General features: G+C 41.0%; 1 protein-coding gene and 1 long non-coding RNA gene across 2 annotated transcripts in view; both read right to left on the bottom strand.

Moving 5' to 3' along the window:
• The window catches only part of si:ch211-186j3.6 (neural-cadherin), a 351,776-nt gene that overhangs the window by 139,745 nt on the left and 184,528 nt on the right, over positions 1–27,503 (bottom strand). Inside the window, exon 26 of the mRNA XM_034679695.1 lies at positions 10,344–10,621. Coding sequence (XP_034535586.1) covers positions 10,344–10,621 — 278 coding nt within the window. The remainder of the gene's footprint in view (positions 1–10,343; positions 10,622–27,503) is intronic.
• Positions 5,282–5,749, bottom strand: LOC117810092. The gene is made up of 2 exons (XR_004630695.1): positions 5,554–5,749; positions 5,282–5,325 (listed from the first exon to the last, which is right to left on the bottom strand). It is a non-coding gene; the product is annotated as an uncharacterized LOC117810092 (long non-coding RNA).

The following is a 27,503-nucleotide window of genomic DNA, read 5'->3' as shown; positions in this document are numbered from 1 at the left end:
TAAACGAGAACTGGCAGTATGTGACAGCTAACATGCACGACTGCTCATCTAATAGGAGGTTTGTTTTTGTTTTTATTGCTAGAAATATACAGAAGCAAAAGACTCCGCCAAGAATGCAGCAAAATCGGATTTTCCATCTGAAAGTGAGACATTATACCTCCTCAGCTACACCAACAACTGGTGTCTGCATTCACACAGGCCTCGTAAACTAAATGGTACAAACCCAAATACTACAAAACCTCATCCTGGTCCCTTTGCAGTTTCAGATAAATTGAAGCATGTGCTTTTATATGGGAAAGGGAGGGAAATTTAATGCAGTTTAACAATGAACAGATGGATAAAGGACCCAGGAACAGGAATGTAAAACTTTTACTTGAAGCAGTAAAGTGGAAAGGAAGATAGCTTTGTTAATTTTCTTTTCACCAAGCTGATTTGGCAGCCTAAAAAATAATTATGTTTTAGAGTTTGTCACTTCACTAAAGCTTTAAAGACCTCTGGAAATACTGTGAAGTAAAAGACAGACAGGACTCAAACTAAATCCAAATCCTTTGTCCTCACCGGCCTCGTCTTTCTTACTTCCTCGACAGCTTTATGTAACGTTTAAAATTATTCAAGGCTTCATTTAAAATCTCATTTAATAATAGGTTTTCAACAACAGCTTGACATTTTGGTGTCATCCTTCATTCATTGCACAGTGAAATCTATGTCAACAAGTCAAAGCTGCTGATAAAAGGGATTCTTCCATTTTAACATATTTATTATCAATCTACTCATTTTGCATATTCTTAATGTGCATTAGTTTTGTTTGACAGCTTTTCTCAGCATTTGATTCCCATATGCAAAGAAAGTACTTTACAGTTGAGCTGTTTATTGATGGATAACTGCAACAGTCACTCATGTATTTTCAGGAGTAAGGGAAACATTGCGAAGAAATTCACTAAGAATGGATCCCAGCCGCTGATAGGACCAATAATTGCACATTATACCAGCAGAACAAAGTACCAAAACCTGTGTTTGCTTATTCTAGAAGAAAACCTCCTCCAACAGATCAACTGAGCCATCATAACTGTGCTTCACCAGAGCAGACTCAAACGAAGATTAACAATAAATGAAGTTAAGGTGTTAACTTAGATTCGGGAGCAGGACCACGCCTAAACCACATCCTCAATCACCTGACAAGCCTTCTTAAACGTAGCCAGCCTACTCCAACTGCTTGTCCGTGATTCTTCAACCCACCCTCCCTCACCTTACTCTACTGCACTTAACCTATTTCCTTGTCCTCTCCTACTCAACTCGTGCTCGCTCCTTCTATGCCCTGTCTACTTCCAGGTACAACCTGGGTCAAGATCAGCTCCGGCAGGATAACGCTGAGACGGAACCCCCATCCTGAGTCTCCTTCTGCTGGGCACACCACGCACAACTAATTAATTAAATGTTCAACTTATATCCTTGTGTGGCGTGGTCCTTGCTAGTGAACAACCGCATAATGTCCAGCCGCCATCGCCTAGTATAGAATATTCATCAATTAGTGTGAGTTACCTTCAGTTAGTTATCAACATGTGCTGGCTTTATCAGCAGGAGCAGGTGATTCAGAGAGTCCCTGACATGCAGGTCAGGACTTCTCACAGCTCTCCTAGACTTGCTGGAGGTTTTCCTGCTGTATGAAAACGATACTTGAAGACAACACTGAAGGCTATTGTCCTCCTCTGAGTGGCTTTGGATAAAACTTTGTTATCTAAAATGTTAACATTTAATTGGATTTATATAAAAGTTGTAACGTTGTTTTCATCAAAATGTCATGAGGCAGACTTGACAGATTTCATGTGGAGGTGTAAATACACTGATATTTCCATCAATATGACTGAACATGATTTCAATGACGAGTTGCTTTTGTTAAGTTTTGTTTCCCCCTTTTTCATTATCTTTATTGCTCTTCCTGTGTTATTTTACACGGTCTTGTGTTCTTGTATTCCTTACCTGCATATTTTCATCCATGTTTCTTAAGTTTTTGGTGTTCTAGTTTTTAGTTCTTCCTCCCTGTATGTCTGGTTAGTTTTTACTTCCTGCCTTTGTGTGTTTCCCTCCGCTTTGATTGCACCTCATACGTTTCACCTGTGTCTCATTTCACACTTGTCTGATCACCTTGTGTATTAACTCTGTGTTTCTTCCCTTCTGTGTCAGTTCACTGAATCTTTCTTGTAAGGGATTTGTTGTGTCTTCCCTGTGTTTTTCCTCTCTGTTCTCTACTGTTTCTCTGTTGAAGTCTGCTTGTGGATTTTGATAATTGTTTCTCATGGTTTTTGTTTATTAAAGCATTTTCATATTTGTCTGCATTTTGGTCCTCTTCTTTTGCTTTGCTCCACACATGACATTTAGTTGGGGTCGCTGTATAAGAAAAAGCCTGCTATTATGTAACTTGTTCTTGTGTTCATGTCGCTATTTGAGGCAAACTTCCATAGAAATGGTACAGTGGCCCGGAAACTAGTGCCTGGAGCTACGTCTGTCACTGGTGGGCAGGCATCCTTACGCTTGTACAGCTTCACAAAACACAAGTAGTCGATGGAAACTGTGATTGTTGGTGCTTTCCATTATGCTTTGGAGGCATAAGCTGAGACTGATGTCAGACTGAAATTGATCACGTTTCAGTCACAAGCTGAAATAACTCTAATTCCAGATTATAACAACACACTATGTGATAGTTCATGGAATGAGAACAACAGGACAACAAGTCCACAGATAGACCTTGAACATTGCCTTTGGTGCATTTGATTTGATTACTCAGAGTTTATGTGCAGCGTAGTTTAGTTCTATTAGAGGTACAGTTTTTTTACTGTTGATACAGGGAGTGGCCATCTAATGTTCTCCAAGTCTGCAGGTAGAAATTCAGACTTGAGAGGGAGTTTTTCTTTATTTATTTATTTATTTAACCAGGTAAGAGACTCATTGAGATTTAAAACCTCTTTTTCAAGAGTGACCTGGCCAAGACGGCAGCACGAAATAGGTTACAACACACAAGCACACAAAGCTACACAAATAGAATACGGTCACAGTATCACATGGTTACATGATTACACAGTGCAATCACAAGATCCAATGGAGCTTGTTTCCCTGTCTTTTAAGAGTGACTTGAGTTCCCCCAGAGTTACAAGATGTGTCAGTTTCAAGTCCCTCTGCACATCATTCCAGGTAAATGGGGCTGAATATTTAAAAGCCTTTTTGCCCAGTTCAGTTCTGACTCTCGGGAACCTGCAACTGTATGATGTCCTGAGAGCGCAGGCCATATCGGCTGAGGTTTCTACACATGTGTACACACAAATAAGTAGGGAGAAGTCCAAGAATACATTTATAAATAAAGATCAGCCAGTGAGAGAGTCTACGACCGGACAAAGACGGACAGTGTGCGACAGCGTATAAGGAACAGTGATGTACATGATAGCTGCAACCAGTAATAAAACGCAAAGCACAGTGATACACAGGATTTAATTTCTTTAAAAACTGAGCAGGAGCATTCATTAAAAAGCAGGTCTCCATAATCCAACAGGGGTAAAAAAGTTGTGGTGATCAGATGTTTTCTGACTTTCAGTGAAAAACAAGATTTATTTCTAAAAAAGAAGAAGCCCAATTTCAGCTTCAACTTTGTAACAAGTTTATCGATGTGTAGTTTAAAAGACAGATTCTCATCAAGAAGAATGCCTAAGTATTTATGAGATGTGACCATTTCAATTTCAATAACATGAGCCGTAGACAGCCTGGGAAGGTGAGACGGAAGCTGTTTGCCATTTGAAAATACCATGGTCTTTGATTTGTCTGCATTCAGCACTAACTTGAGCTGAGTCAAGTGGGACTGAACAGTATCAAAGACTGATTGCAAGAACTCAAGGGATTTTAAAACTGAAGAAGATGAACAATAAATTACTGTGTCATCAGCATATAAATGGGACACAACATTAGACAAACTATCACATAGATTATTCACATAAATTGTGAACAACAGTGGCCCTAATATAGAACCTTGAGGCATGCCCTTTAGAACAGGGAGGAAAAAGGAAGAGAACCAGGCTTGGACACACTGTGTTCTATAATTAGAGAACCAATTAACAGCCTAGTTGGTTGGATAATTCAATTTTATGGAGTCTGTCTGCCAGGATGCCATGATCGACTGTGTCAAAGGCTTTTGACAAGTCTATAAAGAGAGCTGCACAATAATTTCGTCCGTCTAGTGCCTCTATCAGTCCCTCCAGGATTTCGCGGGATTTTTTTGTGATTGTTGCGGCCTCAAAAAGCCTGAATTTGCGAAAGCTTTTTGAAAAAATTGCGGTGAAAGTTGCGATTATTTTTTTTTTGCCTTTTTCCCCCAATAACATCTCAGGGGCAAGTAAATACACTAAATTACAGTTGTTTTTAGAAAGCATTGTTGATGTGGCCACTGACTGTATTTTGATTCTCTTGATTCACAAAAATATGCCATGAAAGGACTGTATTGCACATTTACGACGGTCCCTGAATGCACCTCACAGCGACTGATGCACAGTCAGTTCACGGCACTCTGAAATGCATCTGCATCTTTGATGACAGGGAGTTGATCAAAACTTACTAAAGGTGTCTGATGTTTCACCAAACTGGATTAAATCAAGCTGTAGATACAGAGCTTTTTACGGTAACCACGGCAACAATGTCAAACATCAAATGGTAAACAGACGTCCCCCTGTTGTGTCTTTGTCACTAACGCACACCGGGGGTAAAACTCATCAATGAAGAAGAGACAGATGCATGGAGGTGAGGAGAGCTGGTTCATAAAGCACACCTGCTGCAGGTAGAGACCAAGTGAACACTGTGCCCCTCAATCTATAAATAACAACGTTGTCATGGTCACTTGTCCTGCCTGCTGTCCCCTCTCTTCACCCGTTCTCTGTGCGTGCTTTGTTGTTGAAAAGTGCCGATCAAGTGAGGACTTACGTTTATGTTCCAAGGAAGTCAAATTGATGATGAAACCGATGACGTACAGGGGCTGAGATTGATGTAATTGGTCAAATTTGCGGGAAAGTTGCGGTGATTGTATAAAATTGCAGGGCCGTGAAAAAATCGCGCTGATTGGTTGAATTTGCGTTGATAGTTGCGATCGCGAAATCGCAATTTCCTGGAGGGACTGCTCTATAATGTCATTTACCACTTTAACAGCAGCAGTTACTGTACTGTGCTTGTTCTGTCCTCAGTATATGTCCTGTATACACCTTGACAGACAGCTAAACTCTTTCTTTACACCAAGACTCTGAAGACGTTGTCTGCTTGTCCACAGGTTTATTGGTACCTCAGAAAAGGGTGAAACTATAAAATGTACAGAAAACAATATCAGTGTTGCTTTGACATATATACAGCGTTAATAAACATATATCACCTCTAATGAATTAAATCATTTTAACGTAACCTTATTTATATATCTATTTATTTATTTATTACTATTAACTAGGGAACACAGTGTCACACTATAAAATATGTTGATCCCAAAAATAATCTGCTACTAATAAAGATATACATTATACAAAGAACACTTACCCACGATGCTATCAAAAACAAGAATGTTCAGGCAGATGTCCCTGGATTGCTACTGCCATTAAAAAACACCACCATGCTCTCTAATGCTCTTTTACTTTCTGTTCACAGGTCATGTGACCCAACCACTAGAGGCACACTTTCTGTCACTCTTAAAGTGACAACACCAAACTGAAACTTATAATAAAACAGGAATAAAATGAACATATTTCAACTGTGTAACAGCACAGTGCTGTTTATGAAAACCTGACTGATATTGTGAGAGGACACCATGTGCATCTAAAAAACATTTCAGTTGTTCACCGACCAACTTTTCTAAAACTTTGGAGAGAACACACGATTTGGAAATTTGCCTATAGTTGTTCACCACAGAGACTTCGGAGATCAAATGGAACAAACAATGTGAATTGTGAACATTTACAAACACTAACAAATCTGATCATGTTGTGTCTTCATGGCAGTTTAAGATCACATGACAAGACAAAACAAAAAAAAGGTGAGCAAACAAAGTTGAAATTGAATACCTCAAATATTTACAGTAACGCCACCTCCCTTGCTTGAAAGTAAAGCTGACGCTTCCAACACTGCAAACACGTTCACATTTAGTACACTAAGAAAACAAATGCTGAGCTGTAACAGCTTTTAGCAGCTGGTCAGATTTCCCTTTAGTGTTATCAGCAATCTGACGGCAACTTTGTTTTAATCATTGACCTCAAGTTTCAAAACACTAGTGAGAAACAACACACTCTCACACTTAACACTTAATGAGCAAAACAAGAGTGAAAGACAAGGGATTCCAAATTAAGAGCTCAGCTATTATGGGATTATTAGAGCAGCCATAACATTGAATAAAAGTTTCCTTTAGTGGCACTGTTGTTTGTTTTGATCTACTCTTTCCTCTAACCTTTCTAATCACTGACACTCCTCGAGAGAACATTTCCCTCCACATTAAACCGCACAAACACACCCATCCACACAAACTCTACAGGCGTTCTTTTCTCCATCTCTCCAGCACAGTCTCAAAAGCATATGCTTTGAGATTAAGTTCACTCCTTTGATTTCCTTTAATTCCTCCCTTCACACCGATTTCCCCTCTCGCTCTCCTTATCATGAAAATATCACAGCAGTCTTCGGTCATCAAAGATAGACACCTTTTAGCTGTTTTGTAGCTGGGGCATGTATAACAGCTGCCAAGCCGGATTAACGGTTTTATTTCTTTCATACATCACCAGACAACACACTCCACTTTGGACAGATAGTTTCGTCTAGAGGAAAGGCGGTAGACCATGCAAGCTTTAAGAGTGGGGATTTTTTCGTATCTGCCAGAGGCTAAATGTTGGCAAAGAACTTCCAATGCAAGATGTTTACTGATCCTGATGCTCTTAGAGAGAAACCAAACCTCAGGACAGGCCTGCTAAATCAATGTGTGCTTTCTTTTTCAGTGACAACATGAGCTGCTTGGGATTTGTCTCTCAACTGATGTATCTACTTCCCCAGCAGTATAGGATAGGATTCACTGAGCAGTGCAGGTGCCAGACGCCAAACGAAGCCTGCAGCTGACGGGCGCGCGCACTCACGGCGAGGCAGAGCTGCAGGAGGATTAAGTTGAGACGGACTCTCTCGCTCCGACTACCTGCCCTGTTTATAACCGTTCTGTGTGTGTGAATGCCCAACAAGTAAGTAGTGTGTCCTGTTATTATAAAGAGATGGAGAACTGACTTTTCCCCGTCTGCAGGCGTTCACGTGTGTTCATTGATAAACTCCCTAAAGAGCAATTAGACGCCACGAGCACGAGTCAGCTAATATATCTAATCACCTATATAATCCTGTTTCTGTTCATTTCATGTTAAATTAAATAAATATGTTAAATTTAAAAATTGTGATTTTATTATCAAACAAATTCACAATTATTACCACATAAACACACAAATGTACCGAAAATTGGTACCGTTGAGTACCGGTATCGTTTCCCAGGTACCAGGTATTGGTACCGTTTCGGTTCAAATGTGAAAGGTACAGTCCTGCTCACCATTATTGGCACCCGTGAAGTTTAAAGCTAGGGTTGGTAGTCTCGGAAAACCAGCATGAATTTGAATGTAGCTTTTCCTCATGACTCCGTCTAACCCCTCCCCTCCTCCCTCAGAGCTCCTCCAAAACGACGACCCCCCCGCTCACATGCACGAGCACCACTGATTCTCAACCATATGATGGTGACTGATTCAAAACCGGTCCTCACCAAAACATTATCATAGTGAAAGTTAAAAACACAAACAAACATGGCTGCTGTTAGTACTCACAACTATCATGCTAGCATTAGCCAGTTGTACTGGTGACACGATATCAGGAGAAAAGTTATAACACACATAAAACTGTAACAGCTCTCCTGTTTGTTAAACGTGTTCATAGGAGATGTTCTTAATTCCTACAGTGTTGACGGTCAGTGAAGGCATCAGGAGAGGTGTAGAGTGTGTAAGCAGGAGAGAGGAGAAGTTTTTCATTCATTCAAACATTGATTGTTGTTTTGTTGGTTGGCGTGATCACGGCCGACAGTGACCGGTTATTAAAGATCAACGTGTTCACGAATCGGCTCGTCATCACTACAGCGTCCGGACGGAAGCTACAATAAATATATATTTTCTGTAGGACTTACTGAACGTCATTAATTATTCTGCTTGTTGGTGAGAGCTTTTTAGACTCTGATCCGGACTACAGTCCTGAGCAAAGCACCTCATCAGGTCAGAGGGGACAGGCCCAAGGACGAGCGAGAGGGGCAGTAAATAGAGTCAGGGGAAGCAGAGGCAGGAGACGGGGACTCGGAGGAGTGCACGCCGGGGAAATGTACGCGCAGGAGGAGGGCAGAACGGCTGGACGGGATTTGATTGGTTTAAAATTTGGGGAGCCAAAAAACAGTGATTGGTTGGTGTTTTCCCAGGTTTACTCCGGCTGTAGATAGCAGGTTTTTTTCACTCTTTTTTAAGAACACATCATGTATTGATTGCCATCAGGACATAAAGATCATTTTAACCAGTATAACAAAAAGTGTATCTAAATCTGATTACCAACCCCAGCTTTAAGTACATAATGTGGAATATCTTCTGAAAAAAATGAATCAAGTGAAACATTTTTATTCTATAGAGAACTTGTGTTTGATACAAAAGAGAAAATGATAAACAACAATTTAAAACAATAAACAATGGGAGGAAAAAAATAAAAACTTGAAGCTTGCTGTGTCACTGGTATTGGCACCCTTTGCTGTAATTCAGTATGGAAACACATTGTGACTCACCTGTGGTAAATCACAAATGAGAATCACCTGGGATAAATTGTTTGTGCCCATGTGACATGAATTAGCCAATGAATGATGACTTTGGTGTTTTTAAAAGGCCATCTGTTGCCCCTGTTCCTTTGTCACAAGGGTGAAGACAAAGGAGCTGCCTGAGGACATCAGAAGTGCGATAATCAACAAACACAAGACCTCCAAAGGGTATAAGGCCATCTCCAAAGACCTTGGTATCCCTGTTTCAACAGTGCGGAATGTTATTAAGAAGTTTGCCAAGCATGGAACTGTTAAGAACCTCCCTGGACGTGGGGGGGAAGAGAAAAATTGATGAGAGAAGTCTTCGAAGGTTGGTGTAAATGGTAGAAATATCCCCACGTCAAACATCCAAAGACCTGAAGGCCATCCTGGAACAGTCTGGGGTCATGGTTTCAACAAGTACCATATGTCGCACACTAAACCGAACAGGGCTTCATGGGCAAAGGCCAAGGAAGACACCATTGCTGAGGAACGCTCTTTGTTATGAGTATGTGAAAAGGTTATCTGTACGTTGTGGTGTATGTGGCAAAGGGTCTTGTGACTGTGCTGCAAACCAATTTCCCCAAGGCAACAGGTAAAGTATCTTTTCATGTCTCTTTCAGACTATCACGACCAAATCCAACAACAACAAAGAAGAACAACTGAGAGCAAGAGAGAAACACTCCGGTCACACAAATAAAAAGAATAGCCTGAAGTGTTAAATGAGTTCCCCGCATGGTTTCAACTTTAATCTTTAAACATACAAACGCACCCAAACAATAACATGGAGAGAGAGAGTCAGGGGAGTAAACACACACGTCTACACACAGAGAGCCATTCTAGTGTACAATCATGTCCAGAATTACCCTTTGCTCTCTTTGTGATTTTTCCATCACTAGTCCATTACTCCTATTGTCCCTGCTCGCCCCTTTTTCTCGCTCTGTCTGTCTGCTGCTCTAGACAACCAGCCAGGGAGAAATGAACACTAGACACTTTTTCAGGGATTTCTAAAGAGAAAAGGGGAATTAAATATTGCATGTGGGACTGATAAAGGACCTGTAAGTCAACTCATCTCAGTTTGTGTTTGATGGCAAATGCCAAGATAATTTGTCAGTGAAATCAAACCGCAGCATTAAAAAACAGCATTGAAATGTAAAAAGTTTCAGTTAATTGCATCATTGTACTCATATATTAATATTTCACCTTTTTTTAAGACATATCTTTCATAGTCACAAGCAGTTGTCTTGTTCTACCTCTACTAATTGACTCAGACACTTACTGTCATCATTGTCCCAGTTTTTATATGTTTCTGTGTCATAATCTTAAAACAAAAAAAGGATTTTCACTCATATAAAACATGACTCCTTTCCCCAGCATGAATCCTTACAAGCTCTCAGACCACAGATCATGCTACTTTATCTGTTTTACCTATAATTAGAAAGACTGGAAGCTCGCCCCTTTGGCTCAGTTTTGGTTTAAGCTTTGAGTTGAAACTCACCTGTAGCCATGCTGAGTGTCGACACACATGCCTCCATTGAAGCAAGGGTTTCTGGGATAGGCACTGCAGGGCTGATGGGACTGCTCTCTGCCGGGACAGGAGCACACTGCCGTGGATTCCACTGTCACAGAGACAAGACTCATGGTCCCACAATCCACCACTGTTGGTGTGTCCCGCACATTTAAGACAGTGGTGCAGCCGCCAGCTCCAGCACACTCTGAAGTAGGACACTCGTCTACCCGCACCTGGACTACGCTGACCTGCAGGAACGACTGGAGCTGGATGGAGAAGGACAAAAAAAGAAACGGATAATGGTTAGAGAATTGATGCTGATGAAATACAAGGTGAAGCTTTAGAAGTGCTTTTAGTTCATACCAGCCACTTTCATGTGACCTTTCCCTCACAGACAAGGAGTAGTCTAACAGTGCTTATCTCCCATTGCACAGGCACTTCTAGTTATTAAGAGAGTTTCAAGTTTGGTGGCAGTGATCCCCCAACAGCTCCACTCCCAAACACAATTAACTGTGTTCAAGTGGTGGTCAGAAGAAGCCAAAAGGATCACAACCTGGTCATGAACCTGCGTCTCTGCAGGGGAGTTAATGCATTAAAATGTGTAATTCTACTATCTTTATAACGTTGCATTTTTAAAAAGCAACAATCACTAGAAAATGAGAGTCCACTTTATGCAGGATATCAGCTAGACTTTCATGATTATTCAAAGCATACCTTCCCTGATGTATGGAGCATGCCCTTCCTGTAAATTGGTGTCTTAATACCACATACAAATAATGCTGTACAGCTTTAGAGTGATGAGGCTGCAGGTCTGAGATGTGCTTAGAGTACATGAAGAAACTTTTTTTTACAGAGAGAAGGAAAAAATGCAGATGCAAATACATGCAGGGTGGATCACATGAGGCAAATCATACACATTTGGAAGTGTTTTTTTATCAGTTTGACCAATCAGCATGGAGATCCTCCTGACATATTGCATTGCCTTTGCATCAGATATCATCAATCCCTACTTCTGACTGGAAACATAAAGAAAAACCCATTTGCTAATGTCAAGCATGAATTCAGACTTTTAACAATTCTGCTTAACACTTAGCTTTGGTCTGAACCATTTAAACATGGACAGAACAACAGCTATACACAGTACTGGCTGCATTGCGGGTCATAAAGCCCGCCCCCTCCTTTATAAAAGATAAGACATGGGTCAAACTATAAAACTAAAATACGGTCATACACTTTTTTCTGAAACATTATTTTTGTCCTAGCAGTTAGTGATTTATGTGCAAGTGTTCAATTTTCTGAGAAGTTGTGTTTGATTGAATTATTTGATGTTAAAAAGATGATTGATTGACAACTCTGTTGACAAATGAGGCTCCTGCAGTGTTCTTTACTGGAATAGCAGAGTGCAGCAATAGTGAGAGTAATCAAATGCATGCTAACTCAATAATCAGTGACATTCCCATGACAGTGGGTGTCCCCCTCCAATCAACACATTCATTAACAGTTCTGCTGTGGACCGCACTAACCTGGGGGATACGTCACATTTGGCAGTACATTAAGTGTGTTTTAATTAGTGGAAGGTGTGTGACGGCTTCACTGGCCAGCTTGCTTCTGAACATATCTTGTCTCCACCAGCATGAAACGCCAGCACCAATAAAGGTGGTATTTTGGCTTCACACCTTGTGATGGGAGGAGACGGAGGCGTGCTGTTTATATTATTATACAATCAATGGTCTGAACAAGGTTTACGACTTGGACACTGAGGATTAAAAAAATATCTTGGCTTGGCTAAACAAAAGTTCAGTCAGGACCCCTCTCTTCATAGATTTATTGCCAAATAGAAATACAGTTATGCTTGGTGCTATAAGCTAACGCAAAGTTTAGCCAAGCAGCCTGCTTCGGCTTTCCAGGGAGTGCATTGCAAAATCCTCCACAATGGCAAAATGGACATTTTTACTAAACCAGAGGAGGCTGGGGTGGAGGAGGCAAAGTTTCACCAACAGCAGCAGAGTGTGGGCAGCAAAGGTGTTGCAGGGAATAGCGAGAGGGAAGACATGTTTAAACAGACCACCTTATCGTTACAATGAGCTGTGATTGGTTGTGTGGATAAGGAATAATGATTCAAACTGCAGCCTGACAGCAGCTGAGGCGTATGACTTCCATGTCCTGCATGATAACGCAAAGCTTCATTTATTGTGAAGTTTTGAGATATTCACAGGTTGACTATATCTGGACAAAGTCTCATAAAGTTTCGGTTTACTTTATGTAGATATTCAGGATACACTGTACCACATGCCTAGTCCAAATGTAATAGACATACCAAATGACAGTAGAGTCTCAGATACAGTTGGCTACTATAAGTGCACTTAAAAGCTTTGAGGGATTTTTTGTTTATTTATATCTGGTTATTTGCAGCAGCTTTCTTCTTTCACAGTGCTGTCAGTGAGTGAAATACAGAAATATAACTCCAGGGTAAACCAGCTGATAGCTCAAATGTGTCCAAAGTAACATGTTATATACATGAGTGATGATAGGCCTATACACTTCACCTCACTGTGAAATCACCCTCCAGAGAATATTAATAAACTTCTCCCCAGCTTTTACATGAAAGTGTTATTGATTTTGCATACAATACCATAACTTACCATGTATGCTGCAGTCTCCTGTGTGTGCATTGCTCATGTAGCTCTTTAAATTTACTTCACATTTGGCATAAGCTGACGACATGTACTCCAATTTACAAATGTTTTTGTAATGACATTCTCTGAGCCAACAACAGTTCCCTGAAACAGACAAATGTTTCAACAATTGGAGACTACTTTGTCAACCCAGTGTATAAAAGAAAACCCTTTCTGAGACAAAACATGCAATTAAATCAATTTCCTTAAAATGTGCGCTTAGTGAAGCATAATTCTTTATTCTTTATTAGGATCCCCATTAGCTTCCAGAACGTGGTCGCTAGTCTTCCTGGGGTCCACAAAAACGCATAATAGCATCATTTTACTGCAGAGGAATGCAAAGGTAGTAATGTTTGACTAATCCAGCTTACACAGACCAACAGACATGAGTGCATACACACCAACACACAGAAAACGACAGACAGCTAATGTAGAGAGTGCATTCAAGATGTTAGTATATTTCAGTGCAGTCAGCAGTCTACGTAATAAATCAGCCCTTTCTGCAGTGACTATCCACAAAGTGGGCTAAATGGTGTGAGGCAGAAAGGAAACTGTGTCTCCAGGTTAAACAGTTTGATGATTGCAGTGGAAGGGAAATGAAATGGAAATTGAATATGTACTGTAATATTCTGATGAGTGTGTGTGTGTGTGCGTGTGCGTGTGTGTGCGTGTGCATGTGTTTTGAGTTTGCATTTGGATGTGTTTTCCTTAGCTTACAAGAGTCACACTGGTCAAGTGGATTACCACTGAGTTTACAATCAAATCAGTGAACTCATCATGCACATGGACAAACACAAACACACACATACACACAGAGCAGCGCACACGCACAGGTTTTACGTGGACCGTGTTAAACTGAATCAGGGTCACTTCATGTTCAGTGTTGTGTACTGATTAGATCTCATTCAGTGTGGCTAAACTGTGCTCACTAAACATGCAGGTCACATCTACTCCACTTATTCCCTCTAATGACCTGCACTGCAATGACTGATTCTTTGTAACAGGTTTTATGGGTCACTGTTTCATCCAACTACTGTGTTGCATCAGTTAAGCTTTAAACACTGCACATTTGCTGAGACATACTGAAGTCAAAAACATCATTTCCCTTTTGTTCCTTACTTTAATGTGTGTGAGAATGTGTTCAGTCCACTGTCTGTATCTTCAGATCAATGATGTGTCTTCCTTTTCTCCCTCTAAATATATAAAAGTAATGTACCCCCTCCTCACGCCAGCTGCAGTATTGATGTCTCAATGTTACACTAATTAAAACACATATTTTATCCTACAAATTAAAGGGCAAAGATCCCTAAGGTAGATACAGGCCACAGCGTTAACAGCTTCATGTGTCTGTTAAAGCTGATACTAATAGATGCACACAGTGCTGCAGGAGCTGCTGCTGTCAACAGAGGGGTCAAGAATAATCCAAATTTTAGCATCAAATACCAATTAAAACACTCCAAAAAGTGACATAAACCAGGGTGGTAAAAAAATAACTATGGGGACAGAAGCCATTACCAAGAAAACATAATTGATGAGTGTATTGATTTTTTTTAAGCTTGATGTCTTGTCTGTTATAAGCCAGGAGAGGGAGCTCTACATTTGTGTGGCTTCACTTTTTGGAAGCTGTCATGTTGGCTAACTTTTATGAGGTCTATGATGGAGGTTTAACACCACAAACACTGCGGTTGCATGGAAATATAAAACTCTAATGCATGAAAATCAGGAGTACTTTATTCGAAATAATGATGTGCTCTCTTTTTAGAAGAGTAAACAAGTGAGAAACTCCTCGCTGGTATAAATGAGTGTTAACCGTAGTATGAAGGGACGAATATGAGAACTTAAACACAAACAAAGTTACATCCCAAGGTTAGGTCTGTTAGATCCCTCATAGCAGATCATGTGTATCATGCAGGAATGACTTCATCTAGTTGCAAATTTTAAAGGTTTATGTCAATAGTGTAGAATCAGTGCTCTCCATTGTTTAACCTTTAAATCGAAAGGACAAACTCTAAAGTGACAAAGACTACCAATAAACCTCTTTTTATATTGCTAGGATGTTGTAATAACATACTAAGGTGCAGTATGGATGCAACGTACTGTATCTTAGGAAGTTATTAAAGAAAAGGAAATCAAAAAGAGTTAGTACATGGAGCATGCAGATGGGAATTTAATGGGTGACGATGCATGGGAGGCTTTTATTTGTCAGCATTGAGCTCTGATGGATGTGACTGATTCACAGTGACAGTCACTGAACACATGTGTTTGTGTTATATATTTACAGACACATTCATTACATATGAAAATAAAACTTTAGGGAGTATTATTCCACTGCGAGAGGCTCATGTTAAGTCTGTCTTTTTGGGGCGGCAGTAGCTCAGTCCATAGGGACTTGGCTTGGGAACCGAAGGGGCGCCGGTTCGAGTCCCAGTATGGACGAAGTTTGGCAAGTGGACTGGTGACTGGAGAGGTGCTGGTTCACCTGCCTGGGCACTGCCGAGGTGCCCTTGAGCAAGGCACCGAACCCCCAACTGCTCGGGGTGCGCTGGTTGACGGCAGTATCCTCACTCTGACATCTCTCCCTAAGCATGTTCACTGCATGTGTGTGCATTGTATGTATATACCAAAAAAACTGTACAGTATGTGTAGCATGTCCAATATAGCACGAGTGAAAACATTTTATTTCCCCCTGGGGATCAATAAAGTACCTTTCTTTCTTTCTTATCTCTCCTAGTGAAAGCAGTATCAATCTGATGGATATAGAAAAAAAAGAAAGAAAGGAGGAGGATGTTAGGTCAGCGGGGTTTCTCTCTAATGTAGGTCATGTTCTTTGCTGTCTCCTTCCCAGCACAGGATAATGGATCCTTCAAATCCTTGACATTAAAAGCCAATGAGACACACTCATGCAGAGTAGAAATATGTGGAAAAACAGAGCAGGGGACGGAGAGGGAGAGGAGAAGGAAGAGCAGGGGATTGAAGATGGAGTTAGATCAGAGGAGGGAGGGATCTGGGGATGAAGAGGTTTGCAGTCTAGTCATGGTGCTGTGAAGTGGTTACAGAGCTTCAGGCAGCACAAAGATAGTCACCTGAAACCCCTCAGAGTTTAGTCTGTATACAGGACATTAGTCAAATTAATCTCAAGGACCTATGATTGGTTTTTATTCCTTATTTCTAAAATCATTTTCATCAATCTCCAAACCCATCGGCTATCATCGCCTATCATCGTCTGACAGCGCTATGTGCCACTGATGCTAACTTTTCAGTTATTCTGATGGAGCCAGTAGATAGCATAAAACAATTTCAAGCCAACACTTCAGATGGATAATTTAATTTCTGATGCATTCCAGTTAGTCAGAAAAATCTAACAGCTGACAGTCTTTGCAGCACAGCGTTGAGCAGATTTGTCCATCAAGTTGATATTTCGCTTGACTTGCATTAATATATCTGTTTGTTGAAGGAAGATTTCTGTTAATAGAGACAAATCATCCTCAGATCACTGATATCGATGTCACTACAGAGGCATGTGTCCTCCTGCCTCTGCTCTCCACACAGACTTTTCCTGCATACATCAAAGCCTGCTGACACATGATTGGTCTGTGCTACTTGGACTACAAATGAACTAACAACAGAATCTAGGATAATTCCCATGTTGAAAATCCAGACCCTGAGTACAGATTTATGTAGAATCAGCAAAGATTACATCTTCATCAGTAATGGACAGCTTCTTATTTGACTTCTTTTGAGCTTGTGCAGTGCTCCGGATTGTGTTATTCCTTTAAGCTAAAAATTCACTCTGTAATCTACATCACAGTGCTCTCTGGTCTATCTAAATGTTTTACTTTAAAGGCTCTATCCTGCATGGGAGTCTCTAAGCCCCCAAAGCCTATATTCAGAAAAAGAAATGAGTGTGTCCACAAGCCTGTCTTTTGGATATAGTGTCCCAAATGTTGTTAAAATGTACCGAGAGGCATACAGTGAATCTTTCAAAGGTGGAACAATGTGTATAGCTGGCAACAAAGGGCCAGAGGGATGCTTTGTTCCTTGGACTATTGTCCCATTGCACTGAGAAGCCTACACAATCCTCTCCCCTGCCCTCTGGGCCACATTACTATAATGACAAGATGAGCCCTGGTATCAGAGCACCATACCAATGATATTAAAAAAGTCAAAACCCAAAGAAGTATCATTCAAAGTCAAGTGAAGCATACTGGATTGAAGAGTACCGTCCATGAGGCAAGGTGGGAGTAAAAGAGAGAGGCGTGGGGACTTACAAAAAAATCTCCTTCTTCTGAGGCTTTACTGGAGAATTGAGAACATTAATACTAAGTGGTGCTTCATCTCCCACCTCCTGCCTCCCGCCCACCAAACCCCCATTTTCCTTCCTCTTTCTTTCCCGTCCACCAGCTCCCCCTTCCCTGGTCCCTGCCTCTCTCTCTCTATCCGCCTCCAGTTCATCCTCTCCATCTCTCCACCACCACGCTTCACATCTCATTCTGATCAATGTCTTCATCATAGTCCCTGGCTGAATTCAGATTGAACACTAGCTGCACTCCTCACAAATCACACCTGAAAACCACAGCCACTTCTCTCCCAATACATCTTTCTCTGCCACGCTGCTGCTGCTCTGTGTGGCCATGCTTTTACTGTGTTTGAAATACATCATATCCACACACTCTGCCTATTCTCTTTCTTGACATTAGGACTTATGGAAAGAGGGTGACCAGAAGAAAAGGCAAAGAGGTAAAGGGTTGAGTGCTGTGATCGACCTGACTGACCACTACTCCATGACCGGACTGTTTCTCCCCTGACAGACATACACGTGCAAATACAGAGTGGCTCATCTTTCCTTCTGAGGACACTGGGTCAGCTCTCCCTGCTGGTGAAATGCATACAATCCTACTTTCTATGGTTCAAGCTTATACACACACAGAGACACACACAAACACACAGGTCTTCTACTCCCATTCAGACTTCTGAGACGTGAAATGAGGTCTGACTGGAGCCAGCGGTCAGGGAGCGTCAGTGTGATGAACTGAAACGTCTGTTTTTCCAACTCTTTTCTCTAAATAATGACATGCCTCTTGTGTCAAAATTCTGCCCAGCTTTTCCTCTGTGGTGTGTGAAATATAATTTATAAAGAAATCACTACTAACAACTGAAAGATCAATTTCATTTCATACACCCTTGTTATTGGACAGAGAAAGTATTTTTCGGTTTCCTCGTGACTGCAACAGCCGAGTATTACACGCTTAATCCACACTGTGCTTTTCTGTTAGACTCAAATTGGGTTGGATTTAAAAGGATGTTCCACACTCATGGACTATGAATATAGTGCAAATAACAGTTTTTTTTTACTGGGTTGGCCCAGAAAAAAAAACTGTCCAGGACAACGGCCTAAATCAGGCTCATATTCCTGTGTCCTAAAAAACCAGACATGGCCTGTGTGCTTATTTTAGGTAGAGGATGATCTGTGGACACCAGTATATATTAGTGACACTATTAAAAAAAAAAGCTTCACCACAGGTGGTCCATTTAGAAAATTGTACAGGCTGGGTCTTTGGCACACTGTGATGGGTTTGGGGAAAAAAAGGAAGCAAGATTTGGCACATGAATGAACCATCAAATAAAAGGGACTTCTCCATCAGACATTTGGTTTTGGCTTAAAGTTGTTTGGACAAGGTGGCAGATTTTTAGTTTAATACACTTCAATAGAACAAAATGAATTCTCTTTGTGACATCTTAATTCTTCTGTGTTCCAGAAAACATGTCTTCAGGAGTGTCACAAAGGAAGACACAAATTGAATAGAAACAAAATGTGATGGGTGTATCCCTTTTTTTGTACACCTATTTCATCTGCAGTGTCATTTTCCATCAGTATGTAGAACAGCTGGGTGTGATTCAAGTAATCACTGTAGTGAGGAGACTAGAGCTTAACAATATTAAACAAAACTTATTTTTCCATATTGTCTTCTGTTTGTTAAATATATATTGCAGAGTGCTTTTATGTTTATCAATTAAAAATTCATTAACACGATCAAAATGGTAATGATTTGAGTCTTTAAGTCTGCTTTTGTTCGGTTCAGTCCTCTGACAGCGTGTTTCAAAGGAGAAGTAAAGACCACAGCGACTCACACAACTCTTCCCCCTGTGTGCTGCAAATGTAGACAGTAAAAGTAAATACTCCACAGGACACCCATCCTTAACACTCCGTTTGTGTGGCAGAAGCTGATGATGATAAGTATGATCCTCCATTTGTCAAGTTTTTACCATTGTGTAGGGGAGAACGGGGTTGGTTGTCACACGGGTTGGTTGGTACACTCTTTATATCTCGCCACCAGAGGGCACTGTCTCTCAAATTGGGGTTTGGACATTTGCAGAATTAGGATCAGAGCTCACCTACAGTCATGGCCAAAAGTTTTGAGAATGACACAACTATTAATTTTCACAAAGTCTGCTGTTTCAGTTTTTATAATGGCAATTTGCATATACTCCAGAATGTTATGAGGAGTGATCAGCTCAACTGCAATTAATTGCAAAGTCCCTCTTTGCCTTGAAAATGAACTTTATCACCAAAAACACATTTCCACTGTATTTCAGCCCTGCCACAAAAGGACCAGCTAACATAATTTCAATGACACACAGGTGTCACACACATTAACACAGGTGTGGGTGTTGATGAGGACAAGGCTGGCGATCAATCTGTCATGATTGAGTGACTGGACACTTTAAAAGGAAGATGGTGCATGACACCATTGTTCCTCATCTGTTAGTTACCTGCAAGGAAACACGTGCAGCCATCATTGCATTGCACAAAAAGGGCCTATCAGGGAAGTTTATAGCAGCGAGTAAGATTGCACCTCAGTCAACCGTCTATCGAATTATCAAGAACTTCAAGGAGAGAGGTTCAATTATTGCCAAACAGGCTCCAGGGCGCCCAAGAAAGTCCAGCAAGTGCCAGGACCATCTCCTGAAGGTGTTACAGCTGCAGGATCGGGCCACCACCAGTGCAGAGCTTGCTCAGGAATGGCAGCAGGCAGGTGTGAGTGCATCTGCACGCACAGTGAGGCGAAGACTTTTGGAGGAAGGCCTGGTGTCAAGGAGGGCAGCAAAGAAGCCACTTCTCTCCAGTAAAAAGATCAGGGACAGACTGATATTCTGCAGGAGGTACAGGGACTGGACTGCTGAGGACTGGGGTAAAGTCATTTTCTCTGATGAATCCCCTTTCCCATTGTTTGGGGCATCTGGAGGAAGGCTTGTTCGGAGAAGACGAGGTGAGCGCTACCATCAGTCCTCTCTCTTGCCAACAGTGAAGCATCCTGAGACCATTCATGTGTGGGGTTGCTTTTCGGTCAAGGGAGTGGGCTCTCTCACAATCTTGCCTAAAAACACAGCCATGAATAAAGAATGGTACCAGAACGTCCTCCGAGAGCAACTTCTCCCAACCATCCAAGGGCAGTTTGGTGATGAAGAATGCCTTTTCCAGCATGATGGAGCACCTTGCCATAAAGCAAAAGTCATAACAAAATGGCTCGGGGAACAAAACATTAAGATTTTGGGCCCTTGGCCAGGAAACTCCCCAGATCTTAATCCCATTGAGAACTTGTGGTCAATCCTCAAGAGGCAGGTGGACAATCAAAAACCCACAAATTCTGACAAACTCCAAGCATTGATTATGCAACAATGGACTGCCATCAGTCAGGATTTGGTCCAGAAGTTGATTGACAGCATGCCAGGGAGAATTGCAGAGGTCTTGAAAAAGAAGGGTCAACACTGCAAATATTGACTTATTGCATGAATTCTGTGTAATTCTCAATAAAAGCTTTTGATACTTATGAAATGCTTCTAATTGTATTTCATTATACCATAGAAACATCTGACAAAAACACCTAAAAACCCTAAAGCAGCAGACTTTGTGAAAATGTAATATTTGTGTCATTCTCAAAACTTTTGGCCATGACTGTACATAGTCTTCTCTGGAGTAAGACAGCTGAACTTGAGGTGAGAGGACTTTTTGTGTTTTTCATGTCAAATTGTAAATATTCAGCTCCTCAGTATTTTTCTTCTAGGCTTTTAAATGATGAGTTTATAACAAAACAAGTGTTACCCTTACAAAGTGTGAGAGGAAAGCTATAGTTTAGATTTTTATTAGCTAGCTAAGTAGTTGTGAGATGGTTGCTAGCCTTGATGCTAGCAAAAAATTCCAGTTGGGGTTAGTCGTCACATTCTCTTTGGGGTTGGTTGTCACATGTAACAACCAAGCCCTATGATGGTAAAATCATGCATGGTGAAATTAGTTGGAGTGCGCAGACCCTACATTTTCCATTACTGTAACTCAGACAGTGACTGCATGTAGCCTAGTTGAGTAGGCCGTTATTGTTAGGCCTATTTGTTTTGTTCTTTATGTTGTAATATAGGCTGGCCTAAAGATGTGTTTCCTGTTCATGGTTCTTGCTCATTTTATGTTAAAATGCATTAAGTTATGTAGGCCTATCACTTGTCAGTGCAATTAAACTTTCAAATTTAATTCTGCCTTCTTGCCTTTTTTGAAATATTTTTCCCATTGAAATACCAATGTGACAACCAACCCCATAGTGTGTGACAACCAACCCCATAGTGTGTGACAACCAACCCCATAGTGTGTGACAACCAACCCCATAGTGTGTGACAACCAACCCCATGATGGGGTTGGTTGTCACACACTATGGGGTTGGGGTTTGATAGTTAATTGCCTCTTTGTTACAATGAGTTGGAAAATGAGAGGGATACACATTTCAAGCCAACACCTTAAGCTTCAATTTAATGTAGGAATGACTATTGAAAGATGTTTTGATGATGAGCAATAATCAAAACACTAAAAAGTGTGACAACCAACCCCCGTTCTCCCCTACATATTATTTTGCAAACAGTGCTATTGGCAGCCTCAATGGAGGGGGACCTGCTCCTATGTACTGTAGATATAACTTTGTATTCAGCTGATTATAGCATTTAGCAGTTATATAGAGGCCATAGCCCTTTTCGCAGTGGTTGCAAGTTCGACTCCCAGGTTCGACTCCCAGGTTCGACTCCCAGGTTCGACTCCCAGGTTTGACTCCCAGGTTTGACTCCCAGGTTTCGACTCCCAGTCTCAACCATTTGCTGCATGTAGTCCCATGCTCCCTGCTCCCCACATTTTCTGTCTTTCTTAGGCGGTGTAGGCGGAAATCTCTAAAAAAAAAACCTTTAAAAAAAGACGTGGTTTCTGTCATTATAGTTATTTCTTATCATACTTATCCAAGTCCAGGTGTTCATTTTGCCTGAGAAGTTTGGTTTTATTGATATAATTCTAAAAAAGAGTATTAAGTGCTAAAAATGAAAGAGCTTCATCCAATAAATCTACAAGTTTTTTCAGTGTCAACCTACAGTGTGATTTTCCAAAGTGTCCCTACAACTGAACATCTGCACCCTAACCTTTGATACGTTTTGATTTCTGATCAGCAGTGCTGAAAAAAGAAGCCAAAACAATGTAAAAAAAAACACTTTAAAATGTTCTGAGCACCAAACATGTGATCGCACCCGAGGATGTTTTCACACCTGCTGTGCAGAGTGAGGTTAAATAAAAATCCTCGCTGCTTACAGCAGAACAAGTTCATTTGGACAGGTGAGAATGGCTGCACCAAAATCTGGTGGAAAATAAGCAGCTTCTCTCTTGTTAAGAGAGCTGTTCTCACACACTTCCATACCCAGAGGGGGCTCATTCAGACTCAATGCTGCCACTTCAAAAAAACAGTGTAGTGGGCATTTTGCACCTGCTTTTGATCTGCTTAGGGTTTCAAGTGTCCCACTAAATCTCTTCTCCTTCCAACGCACACTCCAACTCCAAGTGTATAAGCAGCACAGTAGAGTTTAGAAGTTACTTCCAGCTTGAAGATGAGAAGAAATGAATGAGCAAAAGAGGACGGTGATTGCATCATATCATCCTCGGCAGGCTTTAGCAGGGAGCTAAGTAGCCTTTAATAGACATATGTGAAACACTGAAACTGCCAGATAATTGTATTAACATTAATAGATGTGACTTAAGGGCATCTCTGTAAAAAAATTAATACAAAATAAAAACCTGCATCTTACAGGACTCCGTTCTGAGCAGCAGTTCTGCCTGTCAGTTTGTGACACTGGTGTTAGCTAAAGCTGCTACAATGTAGAGCTTTCAGCAGAGTCATTTAGGGGGCATCTGTCAGATAGTATTAAGACAGTTTTTCAGTGTAAGAGTGACTCACTGGCACTTTGTCATTGTAGACCACAGATAGTTACCAATTAACACACTGCTAGTTTGAATTTTATGAATGCTCTTTAAGAATGCATGATGAAATGAAGCTTAATTGGTCATTTTGGCCCACTGTTCTCTGACTGGCTTTTCAAAAACAAACCAAAATGGTCAGTGCTTATCTCAACAAACAACAAAGATAACTGCCTCAGGATTTCTCTCCTGTCAAAACACATTTGGTAGTCATAGGATAAAAAACACAAATAGCAAGGTAGCTATAACTTCTGTTACACACAATACAACTACAAATAGGCTGCACAAAGGAAGAAACGCTTTGATAATATAATAACCAAAAAGATAAATAAATGACAGCAGGAAAAACAGCAGGGATTGGCCATAAACCCTGTGTGTTCGGTTGCAATTTAAAAAGCTTAAAGGCAACCTTTTATGGTCATTTCAAGCTCTGCTATTTATCATGGAACACCACCTGAGTCACTCTGCGTGATGCACAAGTAAAAGGAGGTTTTTATTTTACTTAATGCAGCCCCTCAGTTCAACCTCTGACACACACAAGACATTTCAGCTGCAGTGTCTCCATAGAAGCCTGTGAGGCCTACCTCTACATGGTTCTGATAGAAAATTGGCAAAATGGCAACCATCCATCAATTCTAGACCAGTTCCGAATCTGATTCAGACCTGAGTGTTGACAGCAAGGACATCAGCTGAATCGAATATTGCATTAAGGTCTCAGTTTGCTGAATATGATGATCATTACCTGCTTATTTAGGGACACGTGAAAGGATATTCTCTTTATCACAACACAGGCAACACAACATGCATATCTGTATTTCCCTGTTGATATGTAAAGCAATATGCTGAAATGCTGATTAAAGTAGAAAATGTTTTCTGTCAGGATATTAAAGGTAGTGTGGGAAGTAAAAATAGTAGTTATTAGTAGATGCAACTCCAGGTCTACAAACACTGATGCCAACAGACAACAAAGCATCCCTCTGCATCATCAGATATCTGTGGACTCAGATCTATATATAATGACTTCTAACACTTCACAAGACTGTTTATGAGTATGTGTAAATACATTTATGAAAAGACTGTCCAATACTGACAGTACAGAATTAACTCATTGGTGATATGCTGATACCATACACCTACAGCTCAACCTGTCCAAGACTGAGCTTATTATCATTCCAGCCAGTCCCACTATGGAGCCACATAACATCAAGAGGATCAGACCCTACCTGACAGAACATGCAATACAGCTCCTGGTTCAAGCTCTTGTAATGTCACGCATTGACTACTGCAACTCTCTACTGGCAGGCCTCCCTGCATTCACAGTTAAACCTCTGCAAATGATCCAGAACGCAGCAGCACGTCTGGTCTTCAACCAGCCTAAGACAGCTCATGTCACTCCCCTGCTCATCTCACTACACTGGCTTCCAGTTGCAGCTCGCATCAGATACAAAACTCTAATCATGACTTACAAATCAGTCACCAAAACTGCTCCAGTTTACCTGGAACCCCTCATCCAGGTCTACTGCCCTTCTCGCCCGCTACGCTCAGCCCTCTGAAAAGGGCCTAGTGCTTCCAGCACATGAGGCCTCAAAATCACTAGCTGGACTCTTCTCTTCTGTTGCCCCTAAACGGTGGAATGAATTGGTCAACTCCATTCGATCTGCAGAGTCCCTCTCTACTTTCAAAAGACAGCTAAAGACCCAGCTCTTTAGGAAGCACTATGCACTTAGCTAGACTGTTCTCCACTGTTGTCCCCAGTGGCAGATCATGTCTTCCAGCTACAGTTGACTCACACTGTCCTGCTCTACTCTGGGAATCTGTGTTCAGCTCTTGAGGGACCCAGCACTTGGTACTTTGGTCATTATTGTGGTGATGTTAATTGTTGATGATGATAATGGAAGGTCTTAAATTGTTTGGTTGCTTCATTGTGGATGTTCCTTATTTCGGGAAAAAAAAAAAAAAAATTCCTTACTTATTTTTGTGCACTGCCTTTACACTGCTTGGCAGTACCTGCACCCAAATTGACTTGAAGCACTTTGTTACTCTTACTGATCTTGTTTCCTCTTGTCTAGATCTTTGCTTGTGTTGTTTTTGTTCTCGTATGTACGTCGCTTTGGATAAAAGCGTCTGCTAAATGACATTGGAACATTGTAACATTGTAACATTGTAACATACCAGTGTGTCTTTAGAGTAGAAAAAGAAGTGTTAGCATTCAGAGTGGTACAAAGTTTGAGCCTCTTAGCTAAAATTGATCTGCTTCTACTCAGATGAAGCATCTTGGGGTTTTCTGACTGAGCTTCCCTGGCTCATATGGAAACTGTAAAACCAACAGGTGTCTCACCTTTTGTCAGCAGTCTCAGCATAAACAGTTTGATAAGTGAAATAAGAACTCTTTTTTAATTTATGGTGAGCTTAAACTTCAGGTGCTCAAACAGTTGAAGGCCTCAGAGGCAGAGCTGCCAACTCCTCAGTGAGGAAAGTAGCTATTTGCTGTCCTAAAAATTGCTAGAAGTTGCTAAATGACATCATAGCTTAATTTGCATAATTTAAATTGTAATGGACGCTGTAGGAGAGATGTGTAAAGTTGAGGGAGAGACAAAAGAGGTTTAAAAACACCCTAAATATGTTTATAACTACACTTAGGAGCCCACAACAAATCATAGTAAAACATTACATTTTTCCACCATAATATTTTCAAGATAGCTATTATATACAATCTACATTTATATACATACAGAGGTTGTGGCTTAGCGCCGCTCGAGTGGCTGCTTGTTGCAGCAGCTCTCTCTTCGTTGTTCTTTGTTCAACCTTTTTTCATATCTGTTTAGTTCTCTTTGTATTTGGAGCCTGTCATGTGTTTTAATGACTCATTTGTTGGCCATAGACACCAAACTGGCTACATCTGCAGGGGTGTTTTTGCTATTTTTGTTCCTGTCTGTGTCCGGAGATCCTGCGTGTATCCATGTAACATTGTTTCCATACCAGATCAGCTGTTAGCTGCCCGTAGCATGTTGATGCTAAACGATACTAGGCCTGATGTTGGAGGCAAGGATGATGTGCTGGTACTGAGGTGCCAGCTAAGAAAAGACGACATGGACCTGTCCTTCCACCCACCGTTATGGGGAATGTAAGATCTATCTACGATAAGGTGGACGGGCTAACCCAGCACCAGAGGGAATACTGGCAGAGTAGCATCATGCTAACGGAGCTAAAACCGGGCACAAAGGCCACATTGGAAGGATTTCACCTGCTGTGGGCGGACAGGATACAGGAGAGCAAGACTAAACTAACTGTTGAAGAAGGCCAGCTCAGTCCTGGACCCTGTGGAGGTGGTGGCGTCTTTGATTAACATTTCTGTTTTAGATATATGTTCTGATAGATTTGATATATATTGACATAGAGTGGTCTACACCTGCTATGTTTGTAAAAGCGTCTTGAGATAACGTTTGTTGTGATTTGGCGCTATACAAATAAAGATTGATTGATACATTAGCAATCTAAATGGACCAAAAAGAGACAGTAGGCGGGATCAGCCAGCGGTGTCTTCATACATGGGTGATAATTTGTAGTCTGGATGTTGAGGGTTGAACGCTTCCTGCTCTGAATGCAGCTATAGGAGGGACTCACAGCAGCATCCACTGCTCGTTGAGAAGAGTAAGAACGAGTCATGCTTTCACGTCAGTCTCAAAAAATCTCCATTTAACACCAGAAAAAGTTGCAAGATTTGTTACTAGTCGCTTTTTGAAAAGAGTTGCTGGAGGGGTCTGAAAACTCGCCAAATATAGGGACAAAGTTATGAAGTTGGCAACACTGCTCAGAGGCTTCACAAAAAAAAGATCTACAGACCTTTGTACACACTAACAATAATCAGAATCAGGTTTATAACCAAGTAGGTTTTACACTTTTGAGGAATGTGTCTTTGTAAAGGATGATAGCACAGGAGTAGTAACTGTTATTGTTACATGATGTTTTAGTCCTGATGGACTGCAACCAGAGTCACAGGGTCTGTGCCTGGGGTTGGATGGGCCTGCCACAATCTTGGGTATGTAGACCTTGTCCATCATATATAAACCCTTTTTTTTTTTTTTTTTTTGCCATTTTGCCTAAATATATTTCATCATGTGGCGACTTGTGGTCAATACACATATTGCTGTCAATGGCTCTTATTGTAAACAATCTCTTTATTGAGCGTTAGACCTGGCATCA

This window comes from Notolabrus celidotus, chromosome 3 (assembly GCF_009762535.1).
Source record: "Notolabrus celidotus isolate fNotCel1 chromosome 3, fNotCel1.pri, whole genome shotgun sequence".
Classification (NCBI taxonomy): domain Eukaryota; kingdom Metazoa; phylum Chordata; class Actinopteri; order Labriformes; family Labridae; genus Notolabrus; species Notolabrus celidotus.
The sequence above is the reverse complement of the archived record's forward strand: the minus strand, read 5'-3'. Positions and strand labels throughout refer to the sequence as shown.